Source organism: Poecile atricapillus, chromosome 1 (assembly GCF_030490865.1).
Source record: "Poecile atricapillus isolate bPoeAtr1 chromosome 1, bPoeAtr1.hap1, whole genome shotgun sequence".
NCBI classification, from domain to species: domain Eukaryota; kingdom Metazoa; phylum Chordata; class Aves; order Passeriformes; family Paridae; genus Poecile; species Poecile atricapillus.
Window position 1 is genome coordinate 2,681,882 of NC_081249.1, and position 27,041 is coordinate 2,708,922.

At 38.7% G+C, this 27,041-nt stretch overlaps 1 protein-coding gene across 1 annotated transcript in view; it reads right to left on the reverse strand.

The window, feature by feature from the left end:
* Window positions 1-27,041, reverse strand: part of HLCS (holocarboxylase synthetase) — a 113,605-nt gene that overhangs the window by 61,290 nt on the left and 25,274 nt on the right. The window contains exon 6 of the mRNA XM_058859783.1: window positions 16,703-16,974. Within this exon, the coding sequence (XP_058715766.1) occupies window positions 16,703-16,974 (272 nt within the window). The remainder of the gene's footprint in view (window positions 1-16,702; window positions 16,975-27,041) is intronic.

Here is a 27,041-nt window from a genome sequence, read left to right on the forward strand (position 1 = left end):
ATTTACACTCCTAATTTTTCTATTTAACACTTGTTTTCAGGGTGTTATATGAAATTCAGTGCTTTCTTGGATGTCAGAGCCAGGTATCAGAGATAAGGGCACACTCTCTGTGCCTCTGACTCCAACATCTGATCTTCACCTGTGGCAGGGCAGCTGAAATTCTCAGAATTTCCTCAGACAGAACCCAGCACCATCAGTTCTCTGTGTTTACCCACAAAAAAGGCACACTGGCTGTATCTGACATTAAAAGGATTTTCTGTTCACTAAATTGCCTTTTCCCAGAGAATGAGACTGGTGGCTTCCTTGGAAATTTTTTTACTGGGAAGAGCTTCAAAATGGTGGCACTCACATGTGACACTGACTCCTAAAAAAAGGACACTTGGAACAAATCATATTCAAGAAACAAGAGCTGTCACACATCAACCTTTAAATTGTCTGTCAGGAGCAGCAGAGCCTGGCAAGGAAATGTTGCATCCCTACCAAAACAAGCCAAGGAACCTCCCTTGGGGAGCAGCTCTTGAACAGAGGGTTACAGCCATGCAGCCCCAAACCACAGCGAGGAAATGCTGAATTCCTGCAGGAATTCTTTCCCAAGTCTCTGCTGAAGCACTTCAGGCTTCCACAGTCCTGCCAGAAGCGCTTGGCAGAGGCTGGGACGCAAAAATAAGGGATGGCAGGAACTGTGGGCTCTGAAATGTGGGGCTCTGGAGGTTTCTGCTCCATCATCCAGCGGTTCCCTCCATGTAGGGATGTGTCCAAGTGGGAGCTCCACCTGCCAAAAGTGCAGGAGCCACTGACTCTACCCCTGATTCGAGGCAATGCTGCTGTTTGGGCCCATTTCAGGGGATATTATGGCACAAAATTAACACTTCAGGCACCATTTCTCAATGCCCACAGAGTTTCTCAGGTGATCTGTCACATTTTCCCTCAGGAGAATGTTCATGGTGTTGTCCTGCCTGACTTGAGGGATTTAGGGGATAATTCCTGACCAAACTGTTCCAGCTGATGGAACCAGACCCAACAATGTTCTGTGCTTTACAAAGATAGCAGGAATGACTGCAGGCACCCACAGGATCCCTGAGGAGAGCTCTGTTCACTGCAGAAGCTGTTCCAGCAGTTTTGTGTGGCACCGGTCTGGAATTAAATTAGAACCTGTTACCAGAAAACCCACTCCACTTAGGAGGGGCCTGGGTCAAAGGCTGCAATTTGTATTCCTGGCTCAGCTTCCAAGGATTTCTTCTTGCCCAGGACACAAATATTCCATTTCCATCAACAGTACCACCATCTTTTTGCAGTCACTTCAGTGGAAATCACCAGGATCTCCGACCTCACAAATCAAAAATCACCCAATTTAAATCCTGCCTGTGCTGTTTTGAAGAATCCACAGCACTGAAGGTCTACAAAGTATAGATCTGCTAAAAAAACCTCTCTGTCACCCATTTTTCACCATCCCCTGTGGAGTTATTCCCTTGACATTCACATTAACTTTAGTTTTCCTCAGGATCCACGTCTTTTACCGACAGAATTCCTGTTCTACGTGGGCAGCACCACAACACAAAGACAATTTAGAGATGCTCCCTGTCCCTTACATTCAAATATCAAAGGATTCACCTCAGGCTTTCTCCCTCTATCCTATCTCTGTGATATGAAACCATTCAAGAATTAATTTTTTTTCCCCCCCAAACATTTATTCTGGGCCTGATTTTGCAGCTTTTATTCACCACCCTATAACAAATAACATTAAATTCCATTAAACATAAACATTCCATAAACATTAAATAACATTTGCTTCTTAGATCCTGGAATCTAAGGATCTAAGGATTCTAGATCCTGGGATCTCCCTCAGGATCTAAGAAGCAAAATTAATTTTAGTTGTTTTTCACCTACTTTTGAAAACGAAATCTAACCATTTAAAGCCTCCTCTGTGCTGAAATAAAATGTTATTTTGGTAATTCTTTCGAGTGTTCTGTCAACACAACATGAAAGAGCTCCCACAAAAAAATTTAATTTTTTGTTTATCATAAACCTTGCTGAACCAATGATACGGGGAGTTATGGGAACTAAAAGAAGAGGAAAAAAGTACATTTTAATTTCCTCAAATAAAGAAATCAGACTACAAACCTTTTTACTGACTTAGTCCTGTAAATGTATGAAGGGATAGGAGTACTTGGCAAAAACACAGTATCTACAAAAGGAAAAGAAGTATTTTCATACTTCATATTTGTATTTTCTTACAAGCAAAGTTATGAAGCATGTGGAGAAGAAAGAAGAAATTACTCAAGAAAATTTAGGCAGGATTGTTAAATTCCCACATCAGGAAAATTATACTTTCAGTTAGAGCCTGTAGTTTTGACTTGGATACTTAGAGCCTGTTTAAAACAATTATAAATTGACAGAAAGAACAAACTTGGAAAATGTTAATTTTTTTATAAATAAACATTTAATAATAAAATGTTTATATATATATATATATATAAATATGACAGGCAAATTTAAGCCCCACTCCTGTACCAAAATCTACTTTTTTTTAATCCTTAAATCCACACAGAAGCCTCCACAAAAAGTTCTATTAATCAATATTCAAAGAAAACACAAACAAATAAATCTTGAAGCAGCAGAAGGAATATTGCAGAGAAAATATTATACCAAGGACTTTATGGCAAATGCTATTTCTGGCCTTCATTTCTGATCCCATTTCCACTTAAAACTGCTTAAAATAAGGTTTTAAACTATGATCTGTAGCCAGATGGGGAAAAAAAAAAGGGGAATGGGTAAGGCAGGGGGATTTTAATTTTAGAAACAAAGGAAAAAGTGCAAAGGAAGAACAGGACAAGGAGCTTTGTTATTTTTAGGGGATCAGATCATTTGTCATGGACTCACACAAGGTGTGTAAGACCAGCAAACAGCCTGGACCATTGAATAATCAGATAATAAACATGGATATAATGAAAAGCAAAACAACCATAAATTAATCATGATTTCTTGCAGCTAGTGATAAAATTTGGAGTTGGCAGAGGTGAAGAAGCAGAAGGGATTCTCTTTTCCACTGTGGGTCGTACTCACCAAGTGTGCTCTAGAGGAGAAGCAGCCCAGAGAAAAGGGGAGATTTAAGGGAACACGTTCCAGGCAGCAGATTTTAACAAAAGCCCAACAGTTCTACACCCAGGATTATGGAGTGGCTGAATCTGCAGGAGAAAATCCTGGAGCAGAAGCAAATGAGGTGCCCTGAGAATTTCTTGGTTCTGCTTGAAACACAAACCTTCAGTGAGAGCATCTGCCCCACAGCTGGGGCTCCAAAAGAGGCAGGGAGGACACCAAAAACCAGCTCCCATTTTCTGAAACCAAACCCAGCTGAGATCACTGGCCAGCAATGCAGACACCACACACATCCCATTAACACCAGCAGCCTTTCCACCCTCCAGAATGTGTTCACACAAGGGAAAAAAAACCAAAATGTAAATGGAACCGGTGCTGGGAAGAGCTAAAGCCCTCTGAAGTCTGGTGCACACACCCCAGTAATCACCTACTGAGGGAAAACCACATCTAGGGATCAGATTCCTCTTGGAATGAGGTGGGGATGAGCCACTGAGCTGAGAAGGAGAGATGGTGAACGTGTTTTGAAACCTGAAAAGCAGAAGGAGACACCTCAGCTCTAGCAGAACACATAAAACTGCAAACACAGAGCAGGCAAAACCTCCTGCCTTGCTGCACCTTCCCTGGGTGAGCCTGATATCACACAGCAAGACTGGAGCACATGACAGACTGAAAACAAAACAATTAGTCTGTGATTTAAAAAAAAAATATATATATATATATAAAGGATATTTCATATTACGCAACCTTAATGAAACTTCTTTAAGTTTTTTAAGTTGCATGGTCAAAGCTTGCACAGACAGCCAAAACTTTATTTTTTTAATTTTTTTTTTTAATCACATTAACATTTTTGGAGTTTAATTTTGTTAAATAGAGGAAGAACACACCCTGTTTTGCTGGAGAACAGCTGAGCTGTGTCCCTCAGCCAGGATGGATGAGCATTCCCAGCAGGCTGCTCCACAAAACTGCCTGGCATCTCCTCTGTGCAGCCCCCAGCAGGGAGCCTGGAGCACTGGGGCACAAAAAACACCCCAAATTTATCTCCAACCAAATTCATCTGTGAAGTCTCCCATGCCAGCATCCATCAGATAAACACAGGCATAAAAAACTCATCTGAATCATCTTGCAGCACAAGAGAAATGCAAAAGGACTTGGAGCACAGTTGGACTCCTGGTGTTAATTTTTTTATATTTTACTCATCTCTGATCTAATCCTTTGTAATCTAAATTTAGCTTAGGCTTTCCTTGTATAGTAACCATCACTGTAAAAAAAAAAAAATCCCTATTTCCAAGGTTTTGCTGGATATTAGATAAGTGCAGATGTAGCCATGTAACTTCTGAATGCAGCCCCCTTGCTCACATTTAAGTTTCAAACAACATTTGAAGGTATTTTTATAAAGAACTGGATGAAGTGTGTGTCTAAAACACTGGAAGAATGAGGATCTTAATTAAAAAAGGAATAAGCACTCACTGACACAAGTTAGAGAACAGGTAAATAATAAAAGGAAATATTGACATCTGAAATGTTGGAAAACCTTGGGTTAGGACAGTTTAGGAGGGAGGGAGGGAGGGAGGGAAGGAGGGAAGGAGGGAAGGAGGGAGGGAAGGAAGGAGGGAGGGAAGGAAGGAGGGAGGGAAGGAAGGAGGGAGGGAGGGAAGGAGGGAAGGAGGGAAGGAAGGAAGGAGGGAGGGAGGGAGGGAAGGAGGGAAGGAAGGAAGGAAGGAAGGAAGGAAGGAAGGAAGGAAGGAAGGAAGGAAGGAAGGAAGGAAGGAAGGAAGGAAGGAAGGAAGGAAGGAAGGAAGGAAGGAAGGAAGGAAGGAAGGAAGGAAGGAAGGAAGGAAGGAAGGAAGGAAGGAAGGAAGGAAGGAAGGAAGGAAGGAAGGAAGGAAGGAAGGAAGGAAGGAAGGAAGGAAGGAAGGAAGGAAGGAAGGAAGGAAGGAAGGAAGGAAGGAAGGAAGGAAGGAAGGAAGGAAGGAAGGAAGGAAGGAAGGAAGGAAGGAAGGAAGGAAGGAAGGAAGGAAGGAAGGAAGGAAGGAAGGAAGGAAGGAAGGAAGGAAGGAAGGAAGGAAGGAAGGAAGGAAGGAAGGAAGGAAGGAAGGAAGGAAGGAAGGAAGGAAGGAAGGAAGGAAGGAAGGAAGGAAGGAAGGAAGGAAGGAAGGAAGGAAGGAAGGAAGGAAGGAAGGAAGGAAATCTACACTCCAGCCCTTAGGAATTGTCACTCACTCTCTGGGATTTTGGGTTCCAAATCCCAAACATTCCATCTCACTTGGTTCATGCTCACAATATTTCACTGCTTAGCTTGGCAAAGCATCAAAACTGAACATTTTCACCCCTCTTAACCTCTGCTGCTGGCACACACCAGTTTATTAAGCTCAGGCCTCACAGCAAATTCCCATTTTCCCTCCAAACCAATATAATTCTGCTGCCATCAACACCCCCTGTTACAGCCCCAGCCAACTGGAGAATATTCCCTTTTTCCTCACAGGGAAAGGGCTCCAGTTTCTATCCAGTTATTCCCCAATTCCTAGTGAAAGATAATTAATCAATGAATAATTTTATCTGTTCTGATGACCACTGAATGCTGAAACCTCCAAACAGTGCATTAGATAAATAACCTAGTATTAGGATTATTAGGATATTTGGATATTCCAATTATCTGTGCTCCCAAACACTCCTACAAGAACTTGTTGGAATAAAAACCAGAGGATTGTGGAAGAGCCTCACACCTCCAGCAAGGAGCTGCTGATGACCTGCAGACATCCTGAATGGAACAGGGTCTGCTTAATGACCAACCTGGACTCTGTAAAATAAGAAAATTCCCATTTTTCTCTTCCCTTTTCCTTCCATCCTCCTCCTCAAAATTGGACTGAAACTCTTCAGAGTGAATGGTTTCTCTGTTCCTTTTACTCTCTGGTTTCTGGTGAGTCAATCAGCACTAATGTTTTACAGCTCTTCTTGCAGACACCCCAAAAAGGCATTTTTGTACCTCTTCTTGTCTACTCCTATTTCTGTATAAAACACAAGGGAAAAAACCCCATAAATTTCTATTTCTGCAACCCATAGCTAAAAGAAAGGGTTTTTTCTAGTATAAAGTGAGCCAAGATTTGAGTTTCTAATTGAAGTAAGATTGATTTATTCTAATTTATTGTTTTTTACCTATCAGGAAGCCACTATCAGGATTATTTCAACAAGGAAATACTTTTTTTTTAATGGAAAGACTTAAGTTCTACAATTTCTGGTTTTAATAATTGCTACTAATTAAGTAAGCTGTAGTAACAAGAAGTTACACTTTATCCATCTCAAACATAAAATCAAACAAATAGAAGACCCCAGTAACTATAAACAACAACAAAAAAGAAAATAAAAATTACTGATAGCAGCAAAAATTGGAAATGTGTGAGGAAAATACTGGGAATAGAAATAAATATAGTACAAATAATACAGAATATAATATAATATAAATAAAATCAGAATAAAAACAGGTAACGTATTTTTTCTTGTCCCCAAAGGCTGAACATTACTTTGCAAATTTTGTTTAGAATAGAAACTAAAAAATAAATTTATCCCTGGCAGTGCCCAAGGCCAGTGGGAGGTGTCCCTGCCACGGCAGGGGTGGCACTGGATGGGCTTTAATGTTACCTTCTAACCCAAACAATTCTATAACTTTGTAATTCTATGATTTTAATTCTAAACAATGCTGGTATAAAGACAGAAATATTAAGATAAAAACAAGACAGGCAAACCAGCTGCAGTCCCAGCACCGCCCTGAATTTCCAACACCTTCACACTCAAAGCTCTCTGGAGCTTCCCCACCACAAGAAAAACCCAAATATCCACTCACAGCTGCTCTTGAAAACCTTGGTTCTGTTTTTCCAACAGATGGATACTTCAGCATTCCACAAGCATCGCTCCCTGCTAACCTGCCACGGTCTGCTAACTCGAAATGATTCTGGATCCCATGAATTCTTCATGACATCAACCACCACGGCAGAGCTGAAATGTGCATTAAAGCAGGTGGCCACCAGCAATTCCTTTTATCTCTCACATCTGGCACCACTCTCCATACCGAGTTTATACATTATCTGTTGCTAATAAATCATAAAATCACAGAATCATGGAATGGTTTGGGTTGGAAGGGGGGCCTTTGAGATCATCTGAACTCTGAAGTTTTTCAATCGTCACTTAACAGAGGCAATTTAGTGATTATTTTTTTATCCAAAAAGTACAAGGTAATATGTTGTAAACTGTATTTTAAAAAGCAGGAAATATAAATAATCTGTGGGATTCAGATTAGGTATTTAAATATTATTTTAACCGTAGGAAAGACTAAAAGGATGATTAAAAATAAACCAGCAGAGCAGGACATCAGCATTTGCAGATTCAGTTATGAGCACAAGCAAAATTATTTAATGTCAACAGAATAAAGGTGCTCCCGTTTCCTCACACTCCCCAATTCCCAATTAAAACAGAACAGTTAGGAATGGAACCACCACATGCTTAACTGGAATTCTTATCAGTCTTTAACTTCAGAAAATTCCAACCTCAACACTGAGCTAATTATATTTCAGTTTACAGTCTGCCAACTGAACAGGGGAGTCCTGGGCTTTTGATCATTAATTGTTTGATGAGTGCTTTAATGATTGTTCCCCAATTAATACTGCACTCTCCCTACATCCCACTTACTTTACATTAACCCTGGAGTCTTGGCCTAAGAATAACCAGTAAATTTGTTTCCCTTGAATTTTTATTTCCTTTTTCCTGTGTTTTAGCTCTATCTCCCTACTTTTCTTCCTTATCCAGTTTTCCCTCTTCATCTTCCTCAGTGGATGGGCAGCCTGATGATCCACTTGAATATAAATCCAATTAAAAATGTCCATGGGACACTTTATAGCTGCATCCCACAACTCCTTAATGCAACAAGCCACGAGAACTTTGTGTTTGCAAAAAAATCCTGTAAAAAACCTTTGGGTTTTTCCTTTTTTTTTTTTTTTCTGATGTAAGATAATACCATCAGTAAAAACAGTGTAAAAATAGTGTCAGTTCAAGGTTACAAAAAAACTCTGGACGTTCATCTACATTTAACAGTTCAGCAACAAGAACAATGCCAGTAAATTTCTGGAGAGCAACATGAGGTACAGGATTTTATAGCAATCCTGGGGATCACAAAGCTGCAGTGGGGGAACCTCACTTTTTTTTACACACCATTCTCCAGGCCGTGACATTTCAGGCTAAATGATATGAGGTGTGATAAATGCAAGCCCTCGTTTGAATACAAACAGATTCTTAAAATATTTTAACTAGGTCTATAAGCGAAAATAAATTAGGCCAGTGGGATTTAGGGAAAGAATTCAGGTTCTGTGGGATTTTCTAAGTTTACTGCTTAAGTTAGAAATTACACAAGCTTTCAAAGCTTTTTGCTCTAGGAACAAGCACTTCAAATTAATTCTGAAATTAAATCACTCTCTTTTGACTGGCAGCATAAGAATAAACAAAAATCAGTGTATTTATTCTTAACCACACCAGAACAGGTGCTGTGTGAACTCCCCCAAGCAGCCATGCTTTGTATCCCAGCTTCCATAAGAAATCCAACTTCTTTTTCTTCCTTTTTCTTTTTTTTCCTAACAAGGGCAAAGAGATGGAGATGTGCAAAAAGGAAAACTGTGATCTGACTTTGAGTTTCTAACAAATCCAATCATGCTCTTTTCACTGAAATCTCCAGGGAACCATTCTGACTTTGTGCAGCTGCATTTGGTTGTAGTTCAGCCTTTGGATCTTTCATAGAATCCCAGAATGGGTTTGGAAGGGATTTTAAGGATCATCCATTCCCACCCCTGCCATGGCAGGGACACCTCCCACTGTCCCAGCTGCTCCCAATGTCCAGCCTGGCCTTGGGCACTGCCAGGGATCCAGGGGCAGCCCCAGCTGCTCTGGCAATTCCATCCCAGCCCCTGCCCACCCTGCCAGGGAACAATTCCTGCCCATTATCCCTACTCTCCTTCAGTTTAAGGCCATTCCCCCTTGTCCTGTCACTCCATCCCTTGTGAAAATCCCTCTCCAAAAATCCCTGTCCATAATGTGGGCAGCAATCTGTTAATCAAACACATTGTCAATTCACTTGGATGCCTACCGATTATTCTGGTTTATCTGAATGCAACATTGTCAATACATTCCTTTATTAACCTGATGATTAGAACAATTCTAATGAAGATATTTGGGGGAAAAATGCAAACCCAGGATTTGTCCAAGATTCAAGCTGCTCTATGAGGTTAATTAGGGAGTGGGGAAGTTGATTAATATGATCATATTATTAGTGGGCAGAGGCTGGGATGGAATTGCCAGAGCAGCTGGGGCTGCCCCTGGATCCCTGGCAGTGCCCAAGGCCAGGCTGGACATTGGGAGCTCCTGGGACAGTGGGAGGTGTCACTACCATGGCAGGGCTGGGAATGGATGATCCTTAAAATCCCTCCCATCCCAAACCATTCCATGACTCTGTAATTAATAACATACCAAGTTTTCCTATGCTGTGCCCTCCCTTTTAAAGTCCGTACACTGTCCTAGACTGATTTATTTCTGGTTTTGAGGTTTTCAAATTATTTTTAGAAGCACGTGACTTTATTTAAAACTATATTGTGATCTGAGCTCATGGGAAAAGGCAAAGTTAGCTATTTGATGAACACAAGGATATCTTTCTCAATGAAGTACAAATATTAATCCTTGAGTACTTCTGGGCAGTTTAAGCTTCGGCAGCATTTTCTTTTCCTAAATGAAAGTTACAATTCAAAAGCAAAATTGACAGCCATGGAATTAACAAACCAACAGCAATAATATACACATAATATGTTGCATTTAATATTACTTATAACAAGATATGACATTTATTATGGCATATTGTATTCTGCTGCATGTATCATACGCTTCAAGCTAATCCTCCTCTTCATAAAGCGGCAATAATTTGAAACGTCAGCATTCCATTTTTTCCACTTTATTACCAAATTCCCATTTTAAAATGTGAGCATGAAAACAGCACTGTGTAAAATAAACCAGCAAAATGTGCCTGAAACCCTGCCATGACCATTCCTTCACTCTTGCTTTAACTGCGCAGCCTTCCAGGGCTTCCTCTCAGATTTAAGATTCCACTCCAATTTAAGGAATTATTCCCTTCAAATTTAAGGAATGACTCCCCTCAGATTTAAAGAACTATTCCCCTCACATTTAAGGAATGATTTTCTTCAAATTTAAGAAAATTCCTCTCAGATTTAATGAATTATTCCCTTCAAATTTAAGGAATGACTCCCCTCAGATTCAAGGAACGATTTCCTTCAAATTTTAGGAATGATTCCACTCAGATTTAATGCATGATTTCCTTCAGATTCATGGAATGATTCCCTTCAAATTTAAAGAACGATTCCCCTCAGATTTAAAGAACAATTTCCCTCAGATTTAAGGAACAATTCTGCTCAGATTTAAAGAACAATTTTGCTCAGATTTAAGAAATTATTTCCTTCAAATTTAAAGAAAGATTCCTCTCATATGTGAGGAACAGTTTCCCTCAGATTTAAGCAATGATTCCCCTCAGATTTAAGGAATGATTGCCCTCAGAGTTAAGAAAGAATTCCCTTCAGATTTAAGGAATGATTCTCCTCAGATTTAAGGAATGATTCCCCTCAGATTTAAGGAACAATTCTCCTCAGATTTAGGGAACAATTCCCCTCAGATTTAGGGAACAATTCTCCTCAGATTTAAGGAATGATTCCCCTCAGATTTAAGCAACAATTCTCCTGAGATTTAAGGAACAATTCCCCTCAGATTTAAGGAATGATTCCCCTCAGATTTAGGGAACAATTCCCCTCAGATTTAAACAATGATTCCCCTCAGATTTAGGGAACAATTCCCCTCAGATTTAAACAATGATTCTCCTCAGATTTAAGGAATGATTCCCCTCATATTTAGGGAATGATTCCCCTCAGATTTAAGCAATGATTCCCCTCAGATTTAAGCAATGATTCCTCTCAGATTTAAGCAATGATTCCTCTCAGATTTAGGGAATGATTCCCCTCAGATTTAAGCAATGATTACCCTCAGACTGAGGGAATGATTCCTCTCATTTTTAAGGGTGCTCCGAGGCCATGTTTGTGTCCCTGTGATAACGGGGATTGTTCAGGAACTTCCAGCAGCGGGGAAATCCAATCTCCCATCGGAGTTCAACACGGGTTAATTGCTCTGCAAAACGGGTATCTTTATTTTTATGACTCAATTCCCATTGGGAATTCCAAAGCTCCCTCTGCACTGCAAGCGGGGGGCCCACTCCGTTAACAGGAAGAAAATCCACTAATTCTACACAACATAAAAAAAGAAAGAAGGGCACATTTTGCCTTCAATTCCATGGAAAATCAGGCACACAAGGTGCGTGACAGGAAAATAGGGACCTGATTGTTCGGTGCCCTCAGGAATGGTGCACAACAGGTGGAAAGAAAATCAGGGAAAATTGATGTAAAGGAGACGACAAATCCCAATAGCGAAATCTTTCAGCGAGAATGTCATGGAAAATGGCATGGCAGGGAAGAGTCTGGGAATGGCACAGGACCAAATCAATGCCAAAAACTTCCGAATTCCTCACTTTTTACAGGCAAGGGAAGGAACAGAGTCTTGGCTGTCTCATAAAAATTCCTGCCTGATCTTTTCTTGTCAGGCTGAGCTTTCTCCAGCACTGGCTGGTGCAAATCACTGCCCATAAATGAATGGCAGAATAAAGTATGAAATATTGTATATTTAAAACTAAATTAGCAAAAAAAAACCCTACTGTTGAACTTAATTTTGATTTGATATTAGATATAGAAATTATTAGAAATTAGAAATATAAATATTTCTTTGTTGCTCTCAAGCCTTATGAGTGTATTAAGTGTGTCTCTATAATATAACAATGTAATTTGGAAACAAACCTTCCTCTCTTATTTGAGCTGGTGTTTATCACCAAAGGAAGGCACAAAATACTGAATATAAAAGAACACCCTTGGGGAAGAAAAGCATAGAAGCAGCTATTTAATGCAACAACTTTTTTTGTTTTGAGGATAAAAAGTCCTTCAACCATGTAAATAAATTAAGAAATGAAAGGTTAAAAGTTGGTGATAGAAGTGATGTAAATAATGAAGGAATAAGATATAAATAAATAAAAAATTAAATAAATATTCCTGTATTTAGGAATGTAAAGAGCAGGTCTATTGCTCTTAGTATCAAACTTTGGATTATAATTAAGGCATTAAACAAGCAAAGCATTCCTATCCCATCCTAGAGTTTAACAAAATCAAGGGATCTGAGTTTTTAAAGGCAATATCAACTATCATGACCTTGATATCCAAACTGACAAAATATTTTTGAGTTATGTAGCTGCAGAAAAGATTGAGTATAGAAGATGTGCAGTGTCTGAACAGCACACGGTTTTATAAATTCCTATTTAAATTTCCCATTTCCTGAGAGAAAGGCACCTTTCCTGCAAGGAAGAATCCTTCCTGCACACCATGGTATTCTCCAACTCCCCAACCAAAATTCCTGAGGGAGGAGGCTGATGAGGGTTAATTTATACAAACTGCTAACGTTGGTGGTAAAATACTAATTTTTAACAGGCTAATAATGTACTGGGAGAGTGTCACCATGCTAAAATACAAAGTTTATCCTGGAACCATGGAATGCTTTGGGTGGGAAGGGGTCTTAAAGCTCATCCCAATCATTCAGCTTTTTAAGAATACAGTTTCAATGGAGAATAAGGGGCATCACCAAGGTCCAAGGAATAACTAAACACAGAGTAAAACATCACAAGGGCTTGAAAACCAAATTAAAAATCCCCCAGTCCCTAACTCAGTTTGTCAATCTCAGCTTGTTTTCCCCTGAAGTGCCATTCCCATCTCCTTCAATTACACACTGGTTTTCCTTAACTCAGACCTGCATCAGCATCATCTGTATTTCAATTCAACTAAACCAAGAGTTTTCAAATAAAATGAGTTTTCATGCTCACTTGCCAAAATTAGAGCTGTAGTTCAGATTTTCAAAATTCAGCAGTATGCATCTAGAAAAGTAAAAAAGTAAAAGAAAAGCACCAACGATGGAAAAGATTTTCTTCTGCAAAGCTTTGAGCTGTTTGGAAATTGTTTATTCTCAATTGACATTTTATTTAAATATCCTATTCAGCAGTTATGAAAGGAACCTCAGCCCACATTTCACTTCCACTAAAATTCATCGCTTTTGTGTCAAACTTTCCCTAACAATAGCACTTTGTGCTTTTTAAATATTGGGGAAAAGGGATCCACAATGGCACTTCATACAGAATATATCCCGTGCTGGCTTAGTCATGTGTAAATCAAATTTTCTGCCAACTAAAATACTGAAACTGGATCTAAGATAAAGAATAAAACTGAAATTTCTATCTCATTAATTTAATTTTAGTGAAATGCTCGTGAAATCATTCCAGCCAGTTAGGGTGTGCAGCAATATTAGAAATGGAAATATTTCTTTGTTACTCTCCAGCCTTACGAGTGTAATAAGTGTGTCTATAATATAACAATGTAATAATCTGGTGTATCACTACAGCAGATGCAGCCTCAAAAACAATGGTTTCATTTTAAAACCTGCACTCCCAGGGATGCTCTGAGGAGGCACAGAAAGTGGAACAGTTTCTGGCAGGGTTAACCTGGTCAGGTGGCACTAGGATAAACATCTGGGAAAAAAAGAATTCCCAGACTCAGGAAGAATTTCCTTTTACAGAAAAATAACAATGTTTGGGAGAGGATTTGAAATTTCAGTTTGAGAACTAAAAGTTGCAGCGCTTTAAAGAATAGCCTGAAACATGAAATCACAGAAGAAATATTGATCATTTAAAATAATATACAACATTTTAAAGAATTTTTACTTGACAATTAGGCCAATACCACTAAATTTCGGGTACCTACAGGTGAATTCCCACTTTGCTGTGACCTCAGGACACACAAATGCAGGCCAGGGACTGTACAGTGAGCACCAAACACCCCAACCACCATCTGGAGAGCTCATGAACAATCAAGGGATCCCAAATTAAACGACACAACTTTCCCTTAGAATCTTTAGGACAACACTGTCAAGTCCAATCTATTCCCTCAGCCTCCAGAATCAATTTTTCAAACTTTATGACAGGTCTAATAGTTCCCACCTGTTCCTCCTGCCTGACTTTTGACTGGCACGTTCCCAGCCAGGGTGGAAATGCAGACAAAGGCCCCTATTAGGCTCCGGCTGTTTCTCTACTGTGAGGTTGCTCAGCCATTAAATTAATTCCAGCCCCTTTTTCCCCTCTTCCATCTCTTCATTTTTGGGGGGTATGGAAGTTTGGGGAGGTGGAAAAGGGAGGCGAAAGTTTGGCATCCAGCTGGTGGGAGAAGTATGAGAAAATCTGAAGTCACAGAAGTTAAATGCTGAATTTTTGGGATAATCTACTAATTCAACAATTTACAACAAATCCCATTCATTAGGTTCTCAAGGTGTCTGTGTATTTTTAACCATCAAAACTTGGTAAAATTTGAGAGAATCAAATTTGGGAGACCCTAACAGAGTCCCTCATGAGGTGCCTGATTACATAAAGGAAGTGTTGCAACATTTTTCTGGGAATCCTGAAGGATGAATAAGTAACTATTTTTTCTTCAAGCAAAGAAAATTCTTTTTCCTGAGATGTGTGTTCCTTTCATTCAGAACTGGCAATTAGACACAAGCACCACACACACATCCTAACAAATTCATATTGCTTCTTTCAGAAGCACCTTAAAAACCTGACAACTCTTTCCTCCAATAAAAATTACTTGATTTTTGCATCGTTTTCTAGAGATTTATGAAATGTTATCATTTAAATCTCAAGGTTCTTTAGTGAACTGCGAATCTCAAGGGTTATATTATCCTATTATCCATGAAAACAGAGTATTTACAGCATCAACCATAACACTTAAGACAATTATTTTAACTTAATACAACAAAGGTCTTTCTGTGAGATAAATTTACTGTAAAACAGATTATTAATAAATTATTATTTTTAATTCAAATTATAATCTAGGACCATCTTCCCAGCATAAGCCACTTAGAACCAGGACTTGTAGTTTACCACTTACCTGAAAATGGACTATTTAAGCCTCATCATGGTGGGGGAAATATTGAAGACCTACATCTGTGAGCACTTCATTGTGTTTGGATTACTTAATATAAAAAAGCAACCTTTAAACACATCTGAAAAACCAAGACCACTTCTCTTATCTCCCTTGCCTTGATAATTAATCATTCATAAATTGGTCAGATTCTATTTAGCTTGATCCAAATCAAATCACAAAACCCTGAATTTAAACACTTCATTTTACTGAGACATTGGAATAAAGTTACTGAGAACCAAAACCAGCTGTGAGGGAAGAAACCTCCTGATTTATTCAATTATCACCAATTTCTTTACAGTCCTCTTCCAACCCTGTGGGCTGAACATGCTGTGAGCACTAAAAATGAAGAAGCAAATGCTACAAATAACTGTATTTCTGTAAAACAACTCCTCATGGCCTCTTATCAAACTGGCATGTCTCTATCTCTGCAAAATCAGCTGCAGGATGTAAATCTGGGGGAGAGGACTGGCAAAATTAGACTGCAACATCTTTTTAATGTGTGGCTGTTTGAACACACAGAGAATGGTTTGGAACTGAAATTTGTATTTGTCCATAAACTGCAATTTAGGCTCTAGGCTGAGAACTGAAGCCATTATTGGTTAACTCATCAGTGACAACAATACTCGAGACAGTTTAATCCCCAATTAAAGAAAAAAATCCCAAACAAAATTCCTGAGGTTGTTTTTCACCTGTAAAATTCATCTGCGATTACTGCAGATAAATGAACCCTGATATTCAAAACTAGCTGCCACAAGAATTTACAGCTGCAGGCTTGGAGTTTCTGTCCTGAAACTCCTGAAACAGTCCTGAACTTCCCTAAGACAGTTTTTTCCATCAAATTTCCACTAAACACGACAGTACAGCCTTTGTACACAGACTCCAAGCTGAGATTTAGTAACTGTGATTTTCCTATCACTTAATCCCATTTAAACTCTAATGAACAACCTTCTCTAAGGTATCCCACAGCTCATTCACAAGGATCGTCTGTGTGATGATGAAAGAACCTCTAGCAGAACTCTAATCCATGATTTAAAAACCCAAACCAAGCACTAAAGAGCATTTTAGGGAAATATTCAGCAAAAGAAATGAGAGAAAACAGGAATGTTAAAATTAGGGGCACAACCTGCTCGGTGTCACTCTTCTCAAGTAACAGGCTTAGAGAATAACTTGCACTAGAGAAGGCATTTAATCTAAATATGAATATTTATTAGATTAAATTTTCTTACGGTGATCTTCAGAGGAATAAAGACTAAACTCCACTACCAAGCAGAAAGTTGTCCCACTCAGCTTTCCCTACCCTTTATAGCTCAGTATTTTATATATTATCAACTAATATCCTGTGAACATAAATCCTCTACTTTGTATAGTTTTTTTTTCTGAACATTGTGCGCCACCATAATTATGAATTCCCGATGGGAAAGTTAATTCAGGATGCCCTGGATCCCCCATCTTACCCATCCAGAAGATTCATGGTCGTGGTGGTCACCTCAGTGAAAAGAAGGATCTTTCCCAGCTTCTTGGTTTGGAGATGCTGCTGGTAGTTCTTGAGGCTGAAATGTTCTGAGGAGAAACTCCCCATCTCCGTGATCACCGGCACCAGGGACGGAGTCACTTCCACTTTGGACTCACAGGATGAAACAAATTTCAGAGACACTTTGCTGGATGCCCTTAATCCCTCAGCATCCACGTTTCCCTCCAGCCACTTCAGGAAAGTGAGATGGATTTCCTGCAGGGAAAGGAAATGAGATGAGAAAGACAGATCACCCCCTGTGAAGACACAAGGACATTCTTCCAAAAACGTTTTTATTCAAGCAATCTCCTGCTTCAAACAGGGAAATTAACTCTGTTTCCTCTTCAAAAACTAAGTGCTGCTGTTCATTCTAGTCCAGCCTAGTCTGACTACTTGGCACTGTCCTAGAGTTGAGACCACGCTGCTTTGAAGGTTAATTAAGCTTAATTTTTCTCTGTAGCAGGGTTTGTAGTGGTCTTCCTACATGAAGCGTTCATGTTTCTCAACGTGCTGAGATCCTCTGCTGGAAGAAGCCCTTTAGTCCCTCGCTAAGACTCGATTTAAAGGCTAAACCAGCAGTAAAACAAACATTTGCTGCTTTCTCAGTGGAGTATCTGCTAAAAATGCTCATACCTTCATCTAAGGGATGATTTAGTGCTATTAGCACCCATCTGGTGACACCTTGAAACAACTGCTCCACATTCACTCTGGCTGGAGATAACTAATTATTAATTTATATTTTTATTATTATATATATTTATAATTTCTACATATTTATAATTAATTTATATTAATTAATATTCTTATTAAAGATAACTTTGAGAGGTTTGATATGAAATGTTTGCCATTTCTTTAGGAACAGCCACAAACACAGATTCTGGGATTTTTTGTTCAGTGTGCAGCTTAAATTTCAGAGAGTTGAAATTGTCTTTTACGTGAGAAATGAAACCACAAAAAATGGTGGTTTCAATTGGACTGGAAATAAGGCACTAGTGATTCTTGCCCTCAAATTTCCAATAGGAAGAGATCTGATTTTTAAATAAAAAAGGTCCTAACCAAACCCACGCCCCTCATTCCCATCACTGCTGTATCAGGGAACTGGAACACATTTCCTGTGTGATGCTGAAGGCAGGACTAAACTCTCCTGCCCTTGAACAAGATGTCTGTGAGCTCCAGCCCAACTCTTCAAAACCCACAAACCACAAGCTGAGAGCAAACTTCCCATAAACAGCCATCCATGCAAGGAAAAACTCCTCTTTTCCACATCCCACTGTTCTACCTGGAGAAGGAATGAGAGAAGTGCTCCTGTTCCCGACACCTTCCTCTGCATTTCCACCCCCAGACATGACCTGTTCTCAAATTTCCCAGCCTTTGCTGCCTTTGTGTCAGCCCTGCAGCACCAGGGCCAGAGTAGGACACAAAGAAAAGAATCATTTTTCCCAAAACCTGTCAAGCACTTGGTTCCAAGCCCCAGGACAACCTAAGAACAACTCAGCAGCTAAATTAACAGAGAAATCAGTCCTCATATCTTGCTTTCCTAAAGCTCCCTCTGAATATTTTCTGTCTAAACTCTGGGATAAAACATCTTTAAATATTTCCTTTCCTCCTTTTTTTTTTTTTTTTAATTTTTTGCTCTGCATAAATGATGATGTGATGATGATTAAAGTTTTTGTGAGCATTTCTTTTGACTTGCACCTTCACTCACAGTGACACCAGAGCTTTGACAGAATAAATAAATTCCTTACACATTATCCTACTTGTTTTACATACCCGCAGTAACTGATTGGCTGTAAGTGATATTTAGAAAAATTACAGCTTTCATTTCTGTCAGGGAGAACATGGAAAAACTGTGCTTAATCAGAGAGTGTTTTCCTATTGCTTTCCAAACACAGAAATTCACTCAGCAGCACTGGATGTGCAAGTCCCTACACACAGAAACAGAACTTTAACTCACCTAAGGATGGGTTTACAGTCTGACAGAAATTAAATTGCAAAATAAAGGTGATTAAAGTGTGATTACATTGTAAATAAATAATGAAAGTGCTTGAGGCTGTGTCAGAAATTATGATGTGCTTTTGTCACAGAGTATTTTCTGCAAAGAACAAAATAGTGCCTATTTCTGTGTGATGTTCCATTATTATAAATATGCCACATAATCCCAACCATTTACTCTCCTGAGTATATTATTTCAAGTGATTTTTTTCCCCACAGATTTCAGGCAAACTTCTTGATTTCACTGCTTTTAACACACCCTGAACCATTTAAGAATTGTTGAATGTGTATTATTATAAAGCTAATTTCCACCAGAACATCCATGTGCTTATTGAGCTAATCAAAAACATAAACACATAATCAAAGATGGGGATTTTTACATATTCCTAAGAAAATACGGGTTTACATGTTTAACAAAGTTTCAAGTACTGGTCACAGTAGGAAAATTCATTTTTACTGTAAGAACTTCTTTCACACAAAGTTCCAGTCACAGGGATGCTGAACCAGTGGGCTGTCCCCACAATTACATTGGCACAGAAAAAAATACAATTATTGTATAATGAAATGAACTTCTGTGCAAAGTCAGGGTTAATTTCGGCTTCAAGTCCACTGAACAGGAATAGAATCATGTCAGAACTGTGTGATTGAAGCCGAGGATCCAGCTGGAATTCCCAATCTCTCCTATTCCAGCAGCATCTGCCGTTCTGCAGCAGCCTCTGGTGGCCACTGGCGTGAGAAGTGTTGGCTCAGGAACCTCCTGGACACCTCTGGGAGCAGCCCAGGCATCCAGCACAGGGCAGGGAATACCCAAACTGCTGGACACGGCTTTCCCTGGAAAATTCTGGAAATCCTGGAAGATTCTGCTCCAAGCTTGAATGGATTGTGGAATCCCAGAAGCTGCAGCAGTTCCGTGTTCAGGCTCTGACAGGATCTGCAGCTACTCACACCCATGATCATCACTGAAAATCTGGATTTCACAACCTTCTTTAAATTTAAATTTAAAGACACACTTTAAATTTAACAGATTTTTAAATAAATTTAAATAAATTTAATAAAATTTAATAACCAAACTGGTTGAAGGGTGGCACAAATAAATTCTGAAACTGTTCTTCATCAGGTTTGGGCAGAACTGAAGGCAAGCTAAATTAAATTTCATGAAGTACAGAATCCCAGAACGGTTTGGAAGGGATTTTAAGGATGATCCATTCCCATTCCTGCCATGGCAGGGACACCTCCCATTATCCCAGGCTTCTCCAAGCCCCAAAGTCCAACCTGGCCTTGGGCACTGCCAGGGATGGGGAATCCCCAACCTCCCTGGGCACCCTGAGTCAAGGCCTCCCCACCCACAAAAAATTTCACAAAATTCTTCCTAATATCTAATTTAATCCTGTTCTCCTTCATCCTAAGGCTGTTATTTCCTATAAATCCGTGGGTTTCTTCTTCCAACCACACTTTTCAAATGTGCACTCCCTAAGGCAAAGATATTCCCTTCCTTCTCAAAGAAAGAATTAAATTCCACATCCCAACAAAACAGCTCGGTGACAAGACAGCTACTCAGCTTTTCACAGTTAAAATATTCATCTACAAGTTTAATATTTGTAAGAAGAAAGTGTTTCTACCTATATTTTAAATGGTAAAAAAATGTAATTTCAATGCATTAGAAGAAAAAAGTCACCAAAAAGCAGAAAACACAGCACCAACAGCAACTACCCAACACCTCTCACTAACAAATTCTCAATTTAAATCTTTTAAAGAGAACCAAGGAGAGATTGGGAATTTCCAAGCACTGATCTGCTAGCCAGGGACACACCAGGAGAATTCTGATTTGCCAGACTGACAGTGGCACTGAATGAAAAGTTCTGAGCAAGAAGGGAGAGGTAAAGGACAGTAATTCCCAAAATTCCCAGAAATACAAGATTAAGCTACTGCACACTACAGACATTCAGCTCCTCCACTCATCAGCACAAATTGTGGTAATTATAACACAGAGAAGGAATAGCAAAAGCTGTATTTTATTTATGATTTCACATCTGCTTTCTATAACTGTAAGAGTTTGCTCAGGTGTGTGCAGAAACTGCTCCGGAACAGAAGTTTGCTTTCGCTGTTTAAAATTCTTTTTAACTTCATAATCATTAAGTTTCACTTTTCCCCAACGCTCACTTAGAGGTTGAGACTGAACAACAAGGAGGAAAGAGGGAGACAAAAACCAGCTGCATCTGGACCCTTCTCTGTTGTAGTATAAAATAACACAAAATTACAGCTCCTGATGGAGAAGATTTTATTTGCACCTGGGCTCTGTCAAACAATGAGAGTTCTGCACTGAGCACATGAACTCCCGTTTACAATGGTTGAAAATAAACCCAAATCCAAGACTTTATTCTTACAATCTGTTTATATCGATAGGATTTGGATCTGTTTATATAGATGGGATGTTTTATTTCTATCTGTATGTACACAGATAAATGCAATTTTTCTCTCTCGCTGGGCAGATTTGGGAGCTGCTCTTTGCTGCCAAACTCCAACGATGGGCCTGAAACTCCCTATCAATGGAATTCTTTGTTAAGACAAAATTCACTCACAGCCTAAATTCATTTGGTTCCTATTACAAACGTGGAGGCAAAATGAAATGAAAGCTAAAAATACAATGCCATAAACCAAACATTTTCCATCGGCTCCCTCCTCTCTTGTGAGGGAAAAGGAGATGATTTGAACCATGATGCTCTACCTGAACACTCAATATTGGGATTAAAATATTCTACTTTAGCTGTACTTGTGAAGCAAGGCCAAATATTCACTTTCTGGAGACACAGAACATGATTTTAAAACTTTTCCCTTCCTTTGGATAAAATCTAATGATTTCAAATTAACTGCCTCTGGTTTTGAGAAGTTTCCAGTTGATACACTGGTTCATGTGTTATCAGCGGATGCAAATATTATATTTATATTTTATACTTATATTTATATTTATACTTATATTTATATTTTATATTTATATTTATACTTATATTTATACTTATATTTATACTTATATTTATACTTACATTTATTTATAGACACAGAAACACACACACGCACATATATATATATAAATACACACATACACACATATATATATATTTTTTATGCTTGTATTTTTAAACTGCAAGCAAGTGAGGATTACACAGGCAGAAAGCATCAAATTTTTAGAGGAGCTTGTCTGGAGCAAAACCAGACATCACACCTCCAATATGACTAAAATCTGTTGGTTTTTTTTTTTTACAGAATTGCCTGCTCCCAAAGGAGTATTATACAATTCAAATAGGATCTCAAATGTATAGATTTCAACCCTGTGGATTCTCTATTAGCTCTGATAGGAAAGGAAATATTTTAATGAAGGGTTGTCTTTTGAGTTCAACTTGAAATACAAAAATACACACACATACACACAAAAAGTATCTCCATGTCCTCCTTGTCTTACACAGCTTTGCTCAACATCCTTGCAGGTTTCAAGGTGTTAAATTTAAATTAAACACTGGGGAGCTCCCATAGCATCTCCTGGATCAAACAGAAGCAATATTTAACATGACCAAAAATAAAATCTAAAAACCATATCTATAAATACATAAACATATAAATGTATTTACTTACTGTAAATACACATAATATGCAGGAAAAATGATGTTATCTACCATCCTTATTAATTTCAAACCCTACCTTTTAATGAGGTTTTGGAAAAGACTTTATATATAAAATTTACTACCTCAATCTTTCATTAAAATTCATTGTTTTCCCTTAAAAGCCAAGTACAACTGCTTTCCCTCTAGGAAAAGTTAGAAGAAATGAGAGGGAAAGAAAAAAAAAGAGATGTCAAAAATTGACAAGAGAAATAAGGAAAGATCCTCTCTTGGTGATCACAGAGAAAGTGGAGAGGATGAAGAACTGGTATTGGATTTCATACAGTAGTAGTAGTAATAATAATAACAATAACAATAATAATAATTTCAGTGCTGGTGTTATTAATATTTAATAACATTCCCAAACTGCACATTCACACCTGGAATTCTCAATGTTGCCCTTCCAGACTTAACTAAAGGCAAGCTTGGAGATGGATTTTCTCACAACTGAAACAAAGGGAATAAACAGAATGTTTAAACACAAAAAACCTCTTTACAACACATTCAGAATCTGGAAATAAATGAAGTACTCAAATTAATCCAGTTTTTAGGAAGTTTTTAAAAAATCTTTTAATATTAACTGTTTACAATTAATTTCAGGCCATTCTTTTCACCAGTGTTTTAGTTCACAGGGTAAAAACCTTTTAAATCCCCATTTCTCCACTCCCTCCTTTCCCCATGGCCTGAAGAACTTCATAAAGATTTTATTGTCCTACAACTGAGGCACATTTTCATTTCATGTTCTCATGAACTGCAGTTACTTGGCTGGTACTCACTGTGCATTCCCAGGATTCTGCACAGCCTGGAAATCTGTTTCAGTTTATTAATAATATTTTTATATTTCCTAAACTGAGACACGGTGCAAACCAGGAGATTCTGACTGCACAAAGCACAGAAGAACATTTAGAAAGATGGCAGGGTTGGTAACTTCATGAATTCCCAACCAACCTGATTATTTCAGAGTCTCCAGAGGTTATTTTGGGTTTGGGTGATTATTTAGCAGAAGAGAGGCAGAAAAAGCTCATCATTTCTGAAAGATCATTCCAGAGACTCAGTCAAGTGCCTTATTTTGGTCTCCACTCTTCAGTGTGTTTTTAAAAACAAGTATTGCATTACATAAACACAGTGCATCATCCCAGCTCAAACAGCCACGGAGAGGAGTGGATCCATTTTCCCAACTGATACGTGGAATACTTCAGCCAAAAAAGGGAAAGATTTTTAACAAAGTGCTGCAAGGTATCCTTATCCTCTTTATTGCAGCCCCATCGCTTTGAAGGCGAAGCATCTTAGATTTCAACCCATTCCTGGACTGCACGTCCAGCAACTGCTCATAAATCCCTGCCTAAATCTGAATCCAAAATTAAATTTAGCTTTAAAAAGCTCCCTGTGTAGGCAGAAAATTCATTTATCCAACGGGCAGCAGGGCCCAGGTCAGGATTCGATGATGAAAAATAAGTCAGGGTGTTAGTTTTTTGTGGAGAAAATAATGAAAAACGAGAGTCAACAGGTTATAAACAACACATAAAGAAATTAATTACGGTCTTCACACCAAGTTTCTTTAATCTGCATCTCTCCTGGCTTTATCAGAGTGTTCCACTTGGGAACTGGGATACCAGACACAGGATGGGAATAGGTGCTGGAGGTTTGCTCAGCACAAAGCAGATTTGAGGGGAGGAACGAGGAGGAGGAGGAGGAGGAGGAGGCCGTAAGGTGCATCCCAGATTTTGCTTCCTTTCCTTCCTCAGCTGCAGCAGAACAATCTGGAAACAATCTTCCCAGCAGCTGCTCTCATCAACAAACTGTTTATTGTAAGAAAGTGCCTGGGTCAAAGGCTAAACGTCATCCAGAACTGAAAGCGTAGCTGTAAAAAAAAAAACAACAAAAAAACCAAAAAACCACCTCCAAAAAACAATCCTGGGGCCGTCCATACATGTGGAAAAAAAAATCCCATGACATTGGGAAGGGAACCATATTCCATGTGAAAGGCCAACAGCCTACTTAAACAAAAACTCCTTCATTTGATGGAGCGGGGTTTTACACTGCGCTCATTTCTCGCTGATTTTGAGGCCTACTCCAGGTTCCTGCTAAAACCAGAATTTGCAGTTCAGTCCTTGTCTCGTGGTGAGAAAGAGCCAAATGGAGCTGTGTTAAAATATTCTGAAATGTTTTATTAGTGCTAGGTCAGCTCCACATCCACATCAAACAATAAAACAAGGACTCCTCTGATTTATTAATGATTTATTTTTAAACGCGCCGTCGACACGTTACGCAAAAACCCCCAACTTCAGGCTCAGTATCAGTAAAAGATAAAACTTTATTTTAAAAAGCACGGGATACTGAAAATCACAGTGCAAAATCTCATTTACCAGCGTGGTGCTTTGAGTCAGAGAAATGAAAGAGCGCACGAGCAGCTCCGCGAGGGGAACCGGTCCCGCTAATTGGGACGCGTTTGCTGCCCCAGCACATAAATCTGGTTTTTTGGGGGGGAAAAAGGACCCAGAGGAACAAGGTCCACCTTTGACACAACATCACCACGTAACACTTCACAAAAAGGCTGATAAATCAAGGGCTCTGAGAGGTGGTGATTTATCCTACCAGAAAAAAGGTGTGAGAAATTACGGCTCGGGCGTTTAATTCTCCGTGACACCTACTTTGTAACAAAATTGTGATTTTTTTTTTTCCTCTCTGAAGGAAAAGTCTACAGTAAATTAAACCTATGTGCAACTGGGTTAAAAATAAGCCTTGGCAGAAAGGGAAAGACATTCCACTTTTACACTAAAATCTGAGCATTATGCATATTAAAGTGGTTTTTTGGTTTTTTTTTTAATTATATAATCAAAGTCATGTTTGGAGGAATAAATTAAGATATAAATCTAACCCTAAATGCTGTACACATATATATTAAATTACTCTCAAAAGTATTCTGTATGGAGGAAAAAAAATACAGAAGAATTTTGTTCTCAGCTAATAGGGCAATAAATTAGATGCAATATATTCAGCAGCTAAAACTGGCTCTCTTAAACAGCTATCACATAATACTATTTTTATTTGGTACCAAACCTTTTTCTTTTTTTCTTTTTTTTTTTTTTTTCTTTAAACTAACAACAAAATTGTTTGTTGAAAATCTTGGAATTAGCAGTAGAATGACTAAAGTAAATAAAACCTAAGAAAATATTTTTTCTTTGCACAGATAATACGCAATTCTTAGCTGAAGGCTTTCCAGCAGGTTTGTTTTGCCTTTCAGCAGGGTTTACACACATCAAATGTGAATGAGTTTAGTGTTCATGAATATGAAATAGCAGCACAGGAGCCAAAGATTCTCCTCTTAGAACTGTAAACAAGATTTAAACTTTCAGCTTTCAGCTGGACCTCATTTTTGCCCCTTCTGAGGGAAAAAAAATCCTCCTGTCACACATGGGAGGGGTTCTGGAGGTAAGGAAATGTCTGTGGAATATTAAGGTTAAACCACAACGCGTTTTCACATGGACCACGACCCGGGGATTACAGCACGGCCCCGTCCCTGAAACTGCACGGATCATGGATTTGATATTCCTTCCTAAAACACATTCAGGTTGACAGAGTGGTTTACAAATTCCAAAAGGAACATCTTGGAAAGGAAGAATTTCTTGGGAATGATACACTGTAATGGCAAGAATACGCTTGGTCTCTTATCCTGCTCCAAAGACAAAACCCAGTATTAAGTTACCACTAATTTTCATTTAAGATCTCTTTTTAAATGTTTTTTAAAAATTAACATGACAGCATGGGATTATTATTTTTTAAAAGAAAAAAAAAAGTTTAAAAGTATTTTAGACAGTATATCTGCTTTTTATTTAGCAGAGTATTAACGAAGCTTCATCCTTCAAAAATACATCATATACATATATATGCAAAAGTTGGATAGCAAATAGAGAACCCTGAAAGAAGCCTCACTAATGTCCAGTTTATCAGAAATTAATTGATTTTTCTTACAAAGCATGGTTGAAAATACAGTATTTAAACACAGCATTCACACAACGCTCAGTTGTGAGAATGGATGATACAAATTCCATTTACAGCTATCCTGGTTTTTAACCCCTTGTAATTATTTTCTTCTTTTCCAGCCTTTTCAGATTTAACCCTTTCTCCTGCTGGGATTGAACCTTGTTCAGAGAGAAAGGAGTAAAATTGTTCCTTCAGAGGAAACCTACGAAGATGCACCTTGGATTTAAGAATGAGCTCCAGAGCCTCCGTAGGGAGCTGAGAGTGTCTCAGGGAGAAATGGGGAAAGAAATGCCTCAAATTTAATTTCTCCTTTAAAGTTGGACATAAAACTTATTTCACACTTACAAAATAAGGTCGAATTTTATGGAACAAAGCCAGGGTTTGCCTCAATTCCAACACACCACGAGCTCCTACTCCACAAGGCCACATTTGGATTTCCGCGTCCAAAGTGAAAGCTCAGGACTGAAATTCAGGATTTTGGGGAAAAAAGCACTCAAAGAATCAGACAAGGACAGAGCCAAGGCTGAGGCAGTGCATGAGAATTATTCTGCAGACCCAAACACAGGCAGGGAGGAGCGTTTCTGACAATGGCACATTCTTTATTCTGCAGGATTTTGGATTCTCCTAGTTTTTTTCTGAAGATAACCACCTGTC